Source organism: Bufo gargarizans, chromosome 8 (genome assembly GCF_014858855.1).
Source record: "Bufo gargarizans isolate SCDJY-AF-19 chromosome 8, ASM1485885v1, whole genome shotgun sequence".
Lineage (NCBI taxonomy): Eukaryota > Metazoa > Chordata > Amphibia > Anura > Bufonidae > Bufo > Bufo gargarizans.
The window spans coordinates 183,681,327-183,697,294 of record NC_058087.1 but is presented as its reverse complement, the minus strand read 5'-3'; the positions used below and the strand labels follow the sequence as shown (position 1 = coordinate 183,697,294).

Here is a 15,968-nt window from a genome sequence, read left to right as displayed (position 1 = left end):
CACCTCCTTTGCTTGGGCCCCCCGTGATATTAAGTTTCTAGGGATACGAATCTCGGCTAACCAAGATGACCTATTTAGTCTGAACTATGGCCCCCTACTCAAAGATATTAGAACACATCTACAGTCCCTTAAACTCCCCTTCATCTCCTGGATGGGAAGGAAGAACTTCCTTAAAGCCTTCATTGTACCCAAACTTCTATATTTAATTCAGACACTACCAATTTGGCTACCCCGCTCCTTTTTTATGGAAATACGCCGTGTGTTCTCTTTGTTCATGTGGGCGGGCAAGTCCTCCAGGATAGCGTACTCAATATTGACAAGAGAAAAGAGATTTGGGGGCTTTGGTATGCCCGACATCCAAACTTATTACACAGCGTCGCTCCTGAACAGGTGCTTTTCTCTCCTCTCACGCCAACCCCCGAATCTTTGCGTACAACTGGAACGTGCTCTTCTCACCTACAAAGAAGGACTTATCCTATGGGGAATCCGCACATGCACCCCGAATAACACGTTTGCCTCTCCCATTTGGAAAGGTATGTTGGTGGAATGGGCCAAACTGTATAAATCCCGAGACATCAGATTCCCTAATATCCACCTCCCCCTACATCTACTACAGAACTATATCCACCCCGATATACTCAGACCCTCCGGAGTCTGGAGCATACTATCTGACCTTACCTTACAAGATATAGCTTCCACGTCTGGGGACTTGGCATGGGACAAGATTCAGGTTCTGCCAAAGGTTAAAGCCCTCTCCTTCCTTTCTATTGGGGCCTTTGGCCGAGATGTTAAAGCCCTCAAGCTACCTCCCCCCACTGATGATACACCTACTTGGCTAGAAAAGAAGCTTTGTGTTCCCGAGTTACCGAAAAAGCCCCTCTCGACACTCTACAGGGAGCTGCTCTCTTCTACTCATCCAGCACTGCACTTTATGTCTGCCTGGGACAAGGAGCTCGCAATCCAACTGACTGAGCCGGAGAAGGCCTTTATCTTAGCCCATTCACATGGCTTCAACCGATGCATCAAAATTCAGGAGAATTCCTACAAGTTACTGACCCGCTGGTACAAAACGCCAGAATTCCTACATAGGCTAAACCCTGATATTCCATCGCAGTGCTGGAGGTGTGGAACAGAAGTCGGCTCTTTGTCACATATATGGTGGTCTTGTAGTAAAATTCGCCCCTTTTGGTCTCAAATAGAGAACACAATTAACCGGATATGTGCCTCTAAGGTACGTCTGGATGCAAAACTAGTACTCCTCTGGTGTCCCAACGATTCCCTTACTCCTGCCAAAGCTGACCTCCCAACCATGCTTCTTACTGCAGCGCGTTTGTTGGTACCCCTCCTCTGGAAGAATGACTCACCACCCTCAATGTTAATGTGGACCGAGAAAACAGATCAACTGTTTAGATTTGAGGAATTAGCCCATTGGGAAACTCGCACACGTTCCAAATTTCTCAAACTGTGGCGACCATGGGAGAAATACCGCAACCCCGAGTGAATTGGAAGAACTCCCTCTCCTCCTCTACCCACCCAATTCTACCCCTTCTCCCAACCCCCCACCCTCCAATCTTGTCTGTGTCTTTTCTTTCATTCGTTGTTACTAAATTGTTTATACTCACTATGTTAGTAGATCTGATATGGTCTGTGAGAATATTGGCACCCATTATGCTGCTGCCATCTGCGAATGGCTTTATATTGATGCATGATTTTTTGTCCAGACCATATGCACTCTCAATAAAAAGAGTTTTGGTTAAGAATATAACTACTTTAATACTGCTCCTATGTACAAGAATATAACTACTATAATACTGCCTCCTATGTACAGGAATATAACTACTATAATACTGCTCCTATGTACAAGAATATAACTACTATAATACTGCTCCTATGTACAAGAATATAACTACTATAATACTGCTCCTATGTACAAGAATATAACTACTATAATACTGCTCCTATGTACAAGAATATAACTACTATAATACTGCTCCTATGTACAAGAATATAACTACTATAATACTGCTCCTATGTACAAGAATATAACTACTATAATACTGCTCCTATGTACAAGAATATAACTACTATAATACTGCCTCCTATGTACAAGAATATAACTACTATAATACTGCCTCCTATGTACAAGAATATAACTACTATAATACTGCTCCTATGTACAAGAATATAACTACTATAATACTGCTCCTATGTACAAGAATATAACTACTATAATACTGCTCCTATGTACAAGAATATAACTACTATAATACTGCTCCTATGTACAAGAATATAACTACTATAATACTGCTCCTATGTACAAGAATATAACTACTATAATACTGCTCCTATGTACAAGAATATAACTACTATAATACTGCTCCTATGTACAAGAATATAACTACTATAATACTGCTCCTATGTACAAGAATATAACTACTATAATACTGCTCCTATGTACAAGAATATAACTACTATAATACTGCTCCTATGTACAAGAATATAACTACTATAATACTGCTCCTATGTACAAGAATATAACTACTATAATACTGCTCCTATGTACAAGAATATAACTACTATAATACTGCTCCTATGTACAAGAATATAACTACTATAATACTGCTCCTATGTACAAGAATATAACTACTATAATACTGCTCCTATGTACAAGAATATAACTACTATAATACTGCCTCCTATGTACAAGAATATAACTACTATAATACTGCCTCCTATGTACAAGAATATAACTACTATAATACTGCTCCTATGTACAAGAATATAACTACTATAATACTGCTCCTATGTACAAGAATATAACTACTATAATACTGCTCCTATGTACAAGAATATAACTACTATAATACTGCTCCTATGTACAAGAATATAACTACTATAATACTGCTCCTATGTACAAGAATATAACTACTATAATACTGCTCCTATGTACAAGAATATAACTACTATAATACTGCTCCTATGTACAAGAATATAACTACTATAATACTGCCTCCTATGTACAAGAATATAACTACTATAATACTGCTCCTATGTACAAGAATATAACTACTATAATACTGCTCCTATGTACAAGAATATAACTACTATAATACTGCTCCTATGTACAAGAATATAACTACTATAATACTGCTCCTATGTACAAGAATATAACTACTATAATACTGCTCCTATGTACAAGAATATAACTACTATAATACTGCTCCTATGTACAAGAATATAACTACTATAATACTGCTCCTATGTACAAGAATATAACTACTATAATACTGCTCCTATGTACAAGAATATAACTACTATAATACTGCTCCTATGTACAAGAATATAACTACTATAATACTGCTCCTATGTACAAGAATATAACTACTATAATACTGCTCCTATGTACAAGAATATAACTACTATAATACTGCTCCTATGTACAAGAATATAACTACTATAATACTGCTCCTATGTACAAGAATATAACTACTATAATACTGCTCCTATGTACAAGAATATAACTACTATAATACTGCTCCTATGTACAAGAATATAACTACTATAATACTGCTCCTATGTACAAGAATATAACTACTATAATACTGCTCCTATGTACAAGAATATAACTACTATAATACTGCTCCTATGTACAAGAATATAACTACTATAATACTGCTCCTATGTACAAGAATATAACTACTATAATACTGCTCCTATGTACAAGAATATAACTACTATAATACTGCTCCTATGTACAAGAATATAACTACTATAATACTGCTCCTATGTACAAGAATATAACTACTATAATACTGCTCCTATGTACAAGAATATAACTACTATAATACTGCTCCTATGTACAAGAATATAACTACTATAATACTGCTCCTATGTACAAGAATATAACTACTATAATACTGCTCCTATGTACAAGAATATAACTACTATAATACTGCTCCTATGTACAAGAATATAACTACTATAATACTGCTCCTATGTACAAGAATATAACTACTATAATACTGCTCCTATGTACAAGAATATAACTACTATAATACTGCTCCTATGTACAAGAATATAACTACTATAATACTGCTCCTATGTACAAGAATATAACTACTATAATACTGCTCCTATGTACAAGAATATAACTACTATAATACTGCTCCTATGTACAAGAATATAACTACTATAATACTGCTCCTATGTACAAGAATATAACTACTATAATACTGCTCCTATGTACAAGAATATAACTACTATAATACTGCTCCTATGTACAAGAATATAACTACTATAATACTGCTCCTATGTACAAGAATATAACTACTATAATACTGCTCCTATGTACAAGAATATAACTACTATAATACTGCTCCTATGTACAAGAATATAACTACTATAATACTGCTCCTATGTACAAGAATATAACTACTATAATACTGCCTCCTATGTACAAGAATATAACTACTATAATACTGCTCCTATGTACAAGAATATAACTACTATAATACTGCTCCTATGTACAAGAATATAACTACTATAATACTGCTCCTATGTACAAGAATATAACTACTATAATACTGCTCCTATGTACAAGAATATAACTACTATAATACTGCTCCTATGTACAAGAATATAACTACTATAATACTGCTCCTATGTACAAGAATATAACTACTATAATACTGCTCCTATGTACAAGAATATAACTACTATAATACTGCTCCTATGTACAAGAATATAACTACTATAATACTGCTCCTATGTACAAGAATATAACTACTATAATACTGCTCCTATGTACAAGAATATAACTACTATAATACTGCTCCTATGTACAAGAATATAACTACTATAATACTGCTCCTATGTACAAGAATATAACTACTATAATACTGCTCCTATGTACAAGAATATAACTACTATAATACTGCTCCTATGTACAAGAATATAACTACTATAATACTGCTCCTATGTACAAGAATATAACTACTATAATACTGCTCCTATGTACAAGAATATAACTACTATAATACTGCCTCCTATGTACAAGAATATAACTACTATAATACTGCTCCTATGTACAAGAATATAACTACTATAATACTGCCTCCTATGTACAAGAATATAACTACTATAATACTGCTCCTATGTACAAGAATATAACTACTATAATACTGCTCCTATGTACAAGAATATAACTACTATAATACTGCTCCTATGTACAAGAATATAACTACTATAATACTGCCTCCTATGTACAAGAATATAACTACTATAATACTGCTCCTATGTACAAGAATATAACTACTATAATACTGCTCCTATGTACAAGAATATAACTACTATAATACTGCTCCTATGTACAAGAATATAACTACTATAATACTGCTCCTATGTACAAGAATATAACTACTATAATACTGCCTCCTATGTACAAGAATATAACTACTATAATACTGCTCCTATGTACAAGAATATAACTACTATAATACTGCCTCCTATGTACAAGAATATAACTACTATAATACTGCTCCTATGTACAAGAATATAACTACTATAATACTGCTCCTATGTACAAGAATATAACTACTATAATACTGCCTCCTATGTACAAGAATATAACTACTATAATACTGCTCCTATGTACAAGAATATAACTACTATAATACTGCTCCTATGTACAAGAATATAACTACTATAATACTGCTCCTATGTACAAATACTACTATAATACTGCTCCTATGTACAAGAATATAACTACTATAATACTGCTCCTATGTACAAGAATATAACTACTATAATACTGCCTCCTATGTACAAGAATATAACTACTATAATACTGCTCCTATGTACAAGAATATAACTACTATAATACTGCTCCTATGTACAAGAATATAACTACTATAATACTGCTCCTATGTACAAGAATATAACTACTATAATACTGCTCCTATGTACAAGAATATAACTACTATAATACTGCTCCTATGTACAAGAATATAACTACTATAATACTGCTCCTATGTACAAGAATATAACTACTATAATACTGCCTCCTATGTACAAGAATATAACTACTATAATACTGCTCCTATGTACAAGAATATAACTACTATAATACTGCCTCCTATGTACAAGAATATAACTACTATAATACTGCCTCCTATGTACAAGAATATAACTACTATAATACTACCCCTATGTACAAGAATATAACTACTATAATACTGCTCCTATGTACAAGAATATAACTACTATAATACTGCCTCCTATGTACAAGAATATAACTACTATAATACTGCTCCTATGTACAAGAATATAACTACTATAATACTGCCTCCTATGTACAAGAATATAACTACTATAATACTGCTCCTATGTACAAGAATAAAACTATTTACAGATTATAGAAAGTAATGAGTTCCCTGTGGGGCTTTTATAACAGACCTTCCCTTTAACTTTGCCCCCATTACAGTTCATGAATACCCCTGAAGGGCTGTATATTAGATGCCAGTTCACTCGGCGGGATGATTCCGTCTGCTGCCCCCATCCTCTACTGCATCAAGTTTAGTCGTCGCCTGGCACGGTAGCATGGAGAATGCGTGCACTGATGCTTTGCTTTTCGTCTGCTGGTGGCGGAGGGCTTTGTGCCCCCATTGGCTGCTTGCATTTCACGCTGCCCAGGATCACACAAAACCCTGATTGTAGCTCGGCAGAGCAGTGATTGGAGAGACTGCGAGAGTCATTGACAGAGACAGGAGCAGAGGCAGCAGCATCGCAAGGTATTTACTGCTAGACTTTTCTGGGAGGGGGGGGGGGGGTAAGACTATTTGGGGACAGTTAGAGGCTCGGTATGTCAATTCTACATACATATATCTTCATCCCTTAGCAAAGGGCCAACATACCTGTCATAGGGACTTATGATGGTCATTTTCAATCAAAATGACTATATTACTCTCCAGTATCAGCAGAGCTTGTGCCAGACAATAAACTCAGCTCTGCTACATACAGCCTGAGAAGTTACAATGTAGACAGAGCCCAGGTCCATTGCATGTGAGTCCTCCAGTGTAATGTCTAACAGAGGGGGTTATAATGGTCTAGTTGGATGTGACTTGCTATAGTCGACTGCAGTTTGATGCCTGTTAATCCCCCTTCCGCCATACCGTGCTCTAGAAGATGGGAGAGCTGTTTGCCGGGGGTTTCACACTATGGAGCTCTTGGTCACTGGAGGTCATATTCACGTTCAATTCAGCAGCTTAGATCCACAATATAAGGGGCAAGGAAGCCGTAATAAAGCCCCAAAGACGCAAACTTTCTTCAAAGTCGCGTCCACGTAAAAATTTTATGGGGAAATCGCATCGTCCGGACGATGACTAGAAACATTGCAAATGGTTTATATGACATTTTCAGCTTATTTCTCTTGGAAAAGCCAAGTAAAGATGACACCTATGCTGTGCTGTGGAAAGCTGGGCTCTCAGTAGGGTAGTCAGAGCCCCGCCCACCTTTCTAAATTTGCTACAATTTGGTAAACAGCCAAAGTTGTAACAATGTTGCAGTTCTCTGTGCATCACTTAACCCCTCCTGCAGATCTATTATATGTGACTACAGCTGTATACATCACAGGGTATGGTTTAGTTCCTGCAGACTCCACAGGTGCATGCTCAGCCTATAGGTCTGTCAGCAGTACCTAAAGATAATTACTGTGAGGTCACGTAAGCGTTTCTTTAAGACTTACCCAGTGTAATACAAACTTATTATTACCCACAAGCAGCAATTTTTCCATAATACTCCATGTGGTTGTTACAGTTTTAGAATCCTTTATCGGTTTCACAGTGTGTAGTTCTGCTGTTTGACCAGCAGATGGCACTGCTGCAATTTAACAGTGGAGAAGTCTCAATGTACAGACCATTCCATCATGCTTCCATATATGTGCACAATGTCTACTGTATTTCCAATGGCACAAACAAAACAGATAACCATAATGATCTTGCCCTGATCTATAACCATAATGAACTAGCAGAAGTCTAAACCACCCCAGTAAGATAAAATTACACAGCCCTAGAGGGATGGAGATCAGAAAGTAGGGGGGGGGGGGCTCATCGTGCACCTGGATGGGGTCTATAAGGATTTTTTTCGTTTCCTTACTTGTGGACTTGTATCTTATAGGGCTCCAGAAAGATGGATGAGCGGCAAAACTGGTTCCATTTGGGTCTGTGCATCTACAATGACTCTAATTTGACTGGCACTGGTACTCCATCTGCAGGTATTTTATATTTGGTGCCTTAAAGGGGTCTTCTGCTCCTTAATTAGCAACATAACACTGCTGGGACCCCCAGGGATACAGAACTCCAAATCCCCTACTTCCCTTCACACAGTCATTATATAATCCAATAGTTTTTGCCTGCAGCCACCACTAGGGGGAGCTCATTGCATGCAGATGAATACAGGTCAGTACACCTCTGAGCTCCCTCTAGTGGTGGCTAGAGGTAGAACAAATTTGATCATTGAACTCTATGTCTAGGCAGAGGATTTGGAACTGTATATTATAAAGATATAATATCAGATGAATCAGCAAGAATTACGGACCCTATTTAAATAGATAGACTTATTTCCCAGTATAAATGCCGCTCCTTCCCCCGGCTGTCTAAGCTCGGACCCCTCTCTGCAATCTGTGATCTGCATCTGATTTCTCGCAGAGATTAAAGAACCAGGGGTGAGAAACCGCAAGATGATGGCATCCAATTTTCCTCAATCCTCGTATGACGCTGTCTCTGCGCCTCCCTCATTAAGTCTTCCAGAAATCTCAGAGCCTGTCTGTAATTAGCTGCAGCACTGGAGACGATGCAGATATTATCCAGTAACACAAGGGTTAAGGAGACAGATGTCTATTAGTGCTGTCAGCAGGCAGCCTTCCATATTGAGCATATACCGTATATATCTGCAAAGCATCCCCAAAAGTCTTCAGACTCTCACTTTTTTCACATTTTATGTTGCTCTTTGTGCTAAAATAAAAAAATAAAAAATAAACATTAGAAAAAAACTAAAATCTTGCATTGACATAAGTATTCAGCCCCTTTATTCAGGACTTAGCTGAAGCCCCTTTTATTCCAGCCTCCAGTCTTCTTGGGGATGAGGCCACAAGGTTTGCACGTCTCGATTTGGGGATTTTTTGCCTTTCTACCCTGCAGATCCTCTCCAGCTCTGTCAGGTTGGATGGGGGCCGTCGGTGGACAGCCATCTTCAGGGCTCTCCAGAGATGTTCTGTTGGGTTCAGGGCTCTGGCCGGGCCACTCAAGGACATTCCCAGAGTTGTCCCTCAGCCGCTCCTGTGTGGTCTTGGTTGTGTGCTTAGGCTCATTGACTTGTTGGAAGGTGAACCTTCAGCCCAGTCTGAGGTCCACAGCTCTGGAACAGGTTTTCATCAAGAGTATCTCTGCACTCTGCTCCATTCAGCTTTCCCTCCACCCTGACCGGTCTCCCTGTCCCTCTAGACGCTGCCATCGCCATGCTTCACGGTAGGGATAGTATTGGGCAGGTGATGAGCAGGGCTTGGTTTCCTCCAGACACTTAGAATTGAGGCCAAAAAGTTCAATCTTGGTTTCATCAGACCAGAGAATCTGGTTTCTCACAGTCTGTAGAGCTCAGAGACAGGAGTGTGTGGAGACGTAGATCTGGAAAAGGGTAGAAAAGATTACCGCTGCACTGAAAGTTTCCAAGAGCACAGTGGCCTCCATAACTCTTATGGAACAAGTTTGTAACAACCAGGACTCTTCCTAGAGTTGGCCGCCCCACCAAACTAAGCAATCTGGGGAGAGCTGCCCAATGGTCACTATGACTGAGCTCCAAAGACCCTGGGCTTTTTTTTTTTTAATAAACCCCAGATGGATTTGCAAGTGTCTTTTACTGAGGAGAGGCTTCTTTCTGACCACTCTGCCATAAAGCCCAGGCTGCAGTGATGCTTGACCTTCTTGAAGTTTCTGCCATCTGCACACAGGGTCTTTGGAGCTCAGTCATAGTGACCATTGGGCATCTCTCCCCAGATTGCTTAGTTTGGTGGGACGGCCAGCTCTAGGAAGAGTCCTGGTTGTTACAAAACTTGCTCCCTAAGAGTTATGGAGGCCACTGTGCTCTTGGAAACTTTCAGAGCAGCGGTAATCTTTTCTACCCTTTTCCAGATCTACGTCTCCACACACTCCCGTCTCTGAGCTCTACAGGCAGTTCTTTCCTCTTCACGGCTTGGTTTTTTAAATGCCAGCTCGTAGATCTTATATAGACAGGGCCGTGTCTTTCCAAATGATGTCCAGTCCACTGAATATGCCACAGGTGAAGAAACATCTCAGAGATGATCCAGAGAAATGGGAGGCCCCAGAGTTAAATGTCAAGTGCCACAGCAAAGGGGCTGAATACTTATGTCCGGGCAAAATTGTAGTTTTTCCTCTTTAATGAATTAGCAAAAATGTATAAATTCTGTTCATTTTTATTTTCCTCACTTTTAACTGGGTTGATCAGCAACACAGAGTATTTCAGGGGATCAGGGCAGTGACCTGTAAGGTCGGTGTTCCCCCCAGTACTAATGTAGGGAGATTATTTCAGCCAGAGCCGCGCTATATGTCCGGCCAGACGTGTCTTTCTTGGGTCATCCTGCGACTTAATCGTGCAGAACGCTCGGTGCAGGATGAGTCAGCGGCTGCGTGCGTCTGATCCCTCCGTGTTGACAGCCCGCGGTACGTCTCCCGCAGACATACCGCAGGCTGCGCACCACCATAAAACGGTCAAATGAAGAGGATAAGGAGATTCTTATTAATACATATTACCAGCCGCTCCTCTCAGGCGATACGGAAAATGTCTACGGAGGGGGAGGGACGACGAGCCACATCCACTTAACTGGAACTTGATGATGGGGGACGCAAAAAATCTCAGTTTAACCCCTCCATCCCCTAATAGCGACATTCCTGCATGGCAGTTCAAAGTTAGGCCGAAACCTTCAGAGCAGGACGTGCCGTAGTCCCGGACCTCCTCCTGTACGTGGGACGGATCAACTGTCGGTCAGAAACATCACACCTATTAAACCAGACATACTGCCTGGTTGAGTAAAATTATTTCCAGCAGGATCATCCCTATCGGGCAGTACGTTCAGTTTAACTGGGTTGATCCTGCCGACAAATGCTCTTTCAATGAGCGCTACTCAAAAAGTCCCTTTAGTGCACATAAAAAAATGTAAAAGACGTTTGTGAATCTGTTACTTCTCTGCTGAGACACGAGCAATTGGAAGTTACAGGCCCAAAGCCTGAAGCTGCACTACTGAGAGACTCTGCCTGGTGATTACAGGTATAGTGTTGTCATGGACACCATGTGTGGCTCCAGATCCCCATCAGTGTCCGTGACGGCCATGATTCAGGACAGGAGGATGTAGATATAGATGGAAATCGCCTCACGAGGTCACCATGACAACCCTGCGCCTGACAGGAGCATCCATTCCTCCTTGCCCCCTTATTTTTAGGGTAGTGAGGCCTAATCTGCTCTGGAGCCCCATGGTTTCTGTCTGCACTGGGCCTTTACAGGCTCCATGTGAGGTGATGTCGGCCATTTTCATGCCCACCGGCTGGTGAAGCAGATGACGGGCACAGGACGACCATAAGACATCGCTCATTTGCATATAGATTGGGTTAGGGTCCGCGGGTCACAATGTCCTTTCATTAACCCCGAGGTCTGCGTCTTAATGGAGTTCACTGCCATGACAGATCCTGCAGATGGAGAGGAATTCACCAGACAGAGCCCCCAATCAAATAATCCTGTACAGCCGGTATAAGTTATACATCTTCCTGTATATAGTGATATGGACCATGCTAGTATAACCTGGGCATCTCCTGTATATAATTATATATGTACAGCCGGTATAAGTTATACATCTTCCTGTATATAGTGATATGGACCATGCTGGTATAACCTGGGTATCTCCTGTATATAATTATATATGTACAGCTGGTATAAGTTATACATCTTCTTGTATATAGTGATATGGAGCATGCTGGTATAACCTGGGCATCTCCTGTATATAATTATATATGTACAGCCGGTATAAGTTATACATCTTCCTGTATATAGTGATATGAACCATGCTGGTATAACCTGGGCATCTCCTGTATATAATTATACATGTACAGCTGGTATAAGTTATACATCTTCCTGTATATAGTGATATGGACCATGCTGGTATAACCTGGGCATCTCCTGTATATAATTATATATGCACAGCTGGTATAAGTTATACATCTTCCTGTATATAGTGATATGGAGCATGCTGGTATAACCTGGGCATCTCCTGTATATAATTATATATGTACAGCCGGTATAAGTTATACATCTTCCTGTATATAGTGATATGGACCATGCTGGTATAACCTGGGCATCTCCTGTATATAATTATATATGTACAGCCGGTATAAGTTATACATCTTCCTGTATATAGTGATATGGACCATGCTGGTATAACCTGGGTATCTCCTGTATATAATTATATATGTACAGCTGGTATAAGTTATACATCCTCTTGTATATAGTGATATGGACCATGCTGGTATAACCTGGGCATCTCCTGTATATAATTATATATGTACAGCTGGTATAAGTTATACATCCTCTTGTATATAGTGATATGGACCATGCTGGTATAACCTGGGCATCTCCTGTATATAATTATATATGTACAGCTGGTATAAGTTATACATCTTCTTGCATATAGTGTTATGGACCATGCTGGTATAACCTGGGTATCTCCTGTATATAATTATATATGTACAGCTGGTATAAGTTATACATCCTCTTGTATATAGTGATATGGACCATGCTGGTATAACCTGGGCATCTCCTGTATATAATTATATATGTACAGCTGGTATAAGTTATACATCTTCCTGTATATAGCGATATGGAGCATGCTGGTATAACCTGGGCATCTCCTGTATATAATTATATATGTACAGCTGGTATAAGGTATACATCTTCCTGTATATAGTGATATGGAGCATGCTGGTATAACCTGGGCATCTCCTGTATATAATTATATATGTACAGCCGGTATAAGTTATACATCTTCTTGTATATAGTGATATGGAGCATGCTGGTATAACCTGGGCATCTCCTGTATATAATTATATATGTACAGCTGGTATAAGTTATACATCTTCTTGTATATAGTGATATGGAGCATGCTGGTATAACCTGGGCATCTCCTGTATATAATTATATATGTACAGCTGGTATAAGTTATACATCTTCTTGTATATAGTGATATGGACCATGCTGGTATAACCTGGGCATCTCCTGTATATAATTATATATGTACAGCCGGTATAAGTTATACATCTTCTTGTATATAGTGATATGGAGCATGCTGGTATAACCTGGGCATCGCCTGTATATAATTATATATGTACAGCTGGTATAAGTTATACATCTTCCTGTATATAGTGATATGGAGCATGCTGGTATAACCTGGGCATCTCCTGTATATAATGATATATGTACAGCTGGTATAAGTTATACATCTTCTTGTATATAGTGATATGGACCATGCTGGTATAACCTGGGTATCTCCTGTATATAATTATACATGTACAGCTGGTATAAGTTATACATCTTCCTGTATATAGTGATATGGACCATGCTGGTATAACCTGGGCATCTCCTGTATATAATTATATATTTACAGCTGGTATAAGTTATACATCTTCTTGTATATAGTGATATGGACCATGCTGGTATAACCTGGGCATCTCCTGTATATAATTATATATTTACAGCTGGTATAAGTTATACATCTTCTTGTATATAGTGATATGGACCATGCTGGTATAACCTGGGCATCTCCTGTATATAATTATACATGTACAGCCGGTATAAGTTATACATCTTCTTGTATATAGTGATATGGAGCATGCTGGTATAACCTGGGTATCTCCTGTATATAATTATATATGTACAGCTGGTATAAGTTATACATCTTCTTGTATATAGTGATATGGACCATGCTGGTATAACCTGGGTATCTCCTGTATATAATTATACATGTACAGCCGGTATAAGTTATACATCTTCCTGTATATAGTGATATGGACCATGCTGGTATAACCTGGGCATCTCCTGTATATAATTATATATGTACAGCTGGTATAAGTTATACATCTTCCTGTATACAGTGATATGGAGCATGCTGGTATAACCTGGGCATCTCCTGTATATAATTATACATGTACAGCCGGTATAAGTTATACATCTTCTTGTATATAGTGATATGGAGCATGATGGTATAACCTGGGTATCTCCTGTATATAATTATATATGTACAGCTGGTATAAGTTATACATCTTCTTGTATATAGTGATATGGACCATGCTGGTATAACCTGGGCATCTCCTGTATATAATTATATATGTACAGCTGGTATAACCTGGGCATCTCCTGTATATAATTATACATGTACAGCTGGTATAAGTTATACATCTTCCTGTATATAGTGATATGGAGCATGCTGGTATAACCTGGGCATCTCCTGTATATAATTATATATGTACAGCCGGTATAAGTTATACATCTCCCTGTATATAGTGATATGGACCATGCTGGTATAACCTGGGTATCTCCTGTATATAATTATATATGTACAGCTGGTATAAGTTATACATCTTCCTGTACAGTACAGACCAAACGTTTGGACACACCTTCTCATTCAAAGAGTTTTCTTTATTTTCATGACTTTGAAAATTGTAGATTCACACTGAAGGCATCAAAACTATGAATTAACACATGTGGAATTATATACATAACAAAAAAGTGTGAAACAACTGAAAATATGTCATATTCTAGGTTCTTCAAAGTAGCCACCTTTTGCTTTGATTACTGCTTTGCACACTCTTGGCATTCTCTTGATGCGCTTCGAGAGGTAGTCACCTGAAATGGTCTTCCAACAGTCTTGAAGGAGTTCCCAGAGATGCTTAGCACTTGTTGGCCCTTTTGCCTTCACTCTGCGGTCCAGCTCACCCCAAACCATCTCGATTGGGTTCAGGTCCGGTGACTGTGGAGGCCAGGTCATCTGGCGCAGCACCCCATCACTCTCCTTCATGGTCAAATAGCCCTTACACAGCCTGGAGGTGTGTTTGGGGTCATTGTTCTGTTGAAAAATAAATGATGGTCCAACTAAACGCAAACCGGATGGAATAGCATTCCGCTGCAAGATGCTGTGGTAGCCATGCTGGTTCAGTATGCCTTCAGTTTTGAATAAATCCCCAACAGTGTCACCAGCAAAGCACCCCCACACCATCACACCTCCTCCTCCATGCTTCACGGTGGGAACCAGGCATGTAGAGTCCATCCGTTCACCTTTTCTGCGTCGCACAAAGACACGGTGGTTGGAACCAAAGATCTCAAATTTGGACTCATCAGACCAAAGCACAGATTTCCACTGGTCTAATGTCCATTCCTTGTGTTCTTTAGCCCAAACAAGTCTCTTCTGCTTGTTGCCTGTCCTTAGCAGTGGTTTCCTAGCAGATATTCTACCATGAAGGCCTGATTCACAGTCTCCTCTTAACAGTTGTTCTAGAGATGTGTCTGCTGCTAGAACTCTGTGTGGCACTGACCTGGTCTCTAATCTGAGCTGCTGTTAACCTGCGATTTCTGAGGCTGGTGACTCGGATGAACTTATCCTCCGCAGCAGAGGTGACTCTTGGTCTTCCTTTCCTGGGGCGGTCCGCATGTGGGCCAGTTTCTTTGTAGTGCTTGATGGTTTTTGTGACTGCACTTGGGGACACTTTCAAGGTTTTCCCAATTTTTCGGACTGACTGACCTTCATTTCTTAAAGGGTTTCTACCACTTCAGTTTGACCAAATTAGCTTTCAGACACTAGCGATCTGCTAGTGTCTGATCTCCATAACCATGCAATTCTCAGACCTTTGTTTGGAGCCGTT

The 15,968-nt window shown here is 39.4% G+C and overlaps 1 protein-coding gene across 1 annotated transcript in view; it reads left to right on the top strand.

Annotated features, from left to right (window-relative positions):
• The first annotated feature begins 346 nt into the window (after positions 1-346).
• LOC122945505 overlaps positions 347-15,968 on the top strand; it is a 36,528-nt gene continuing 20,906 nt past the window's right edge. Inside the window, exons 1-2 of the mRNA XM_044304568.1 lie at positions 347-1,231; positions 8,173-8,269. Coding sequence (XP_044160503.1) covers positions 347-1,231; positions 8,173-8,269 — 982 coding nt within the window. The remainder of the gene's footprint in view (positions 1,232-8,172; positions 8,270-15,968) is intronic.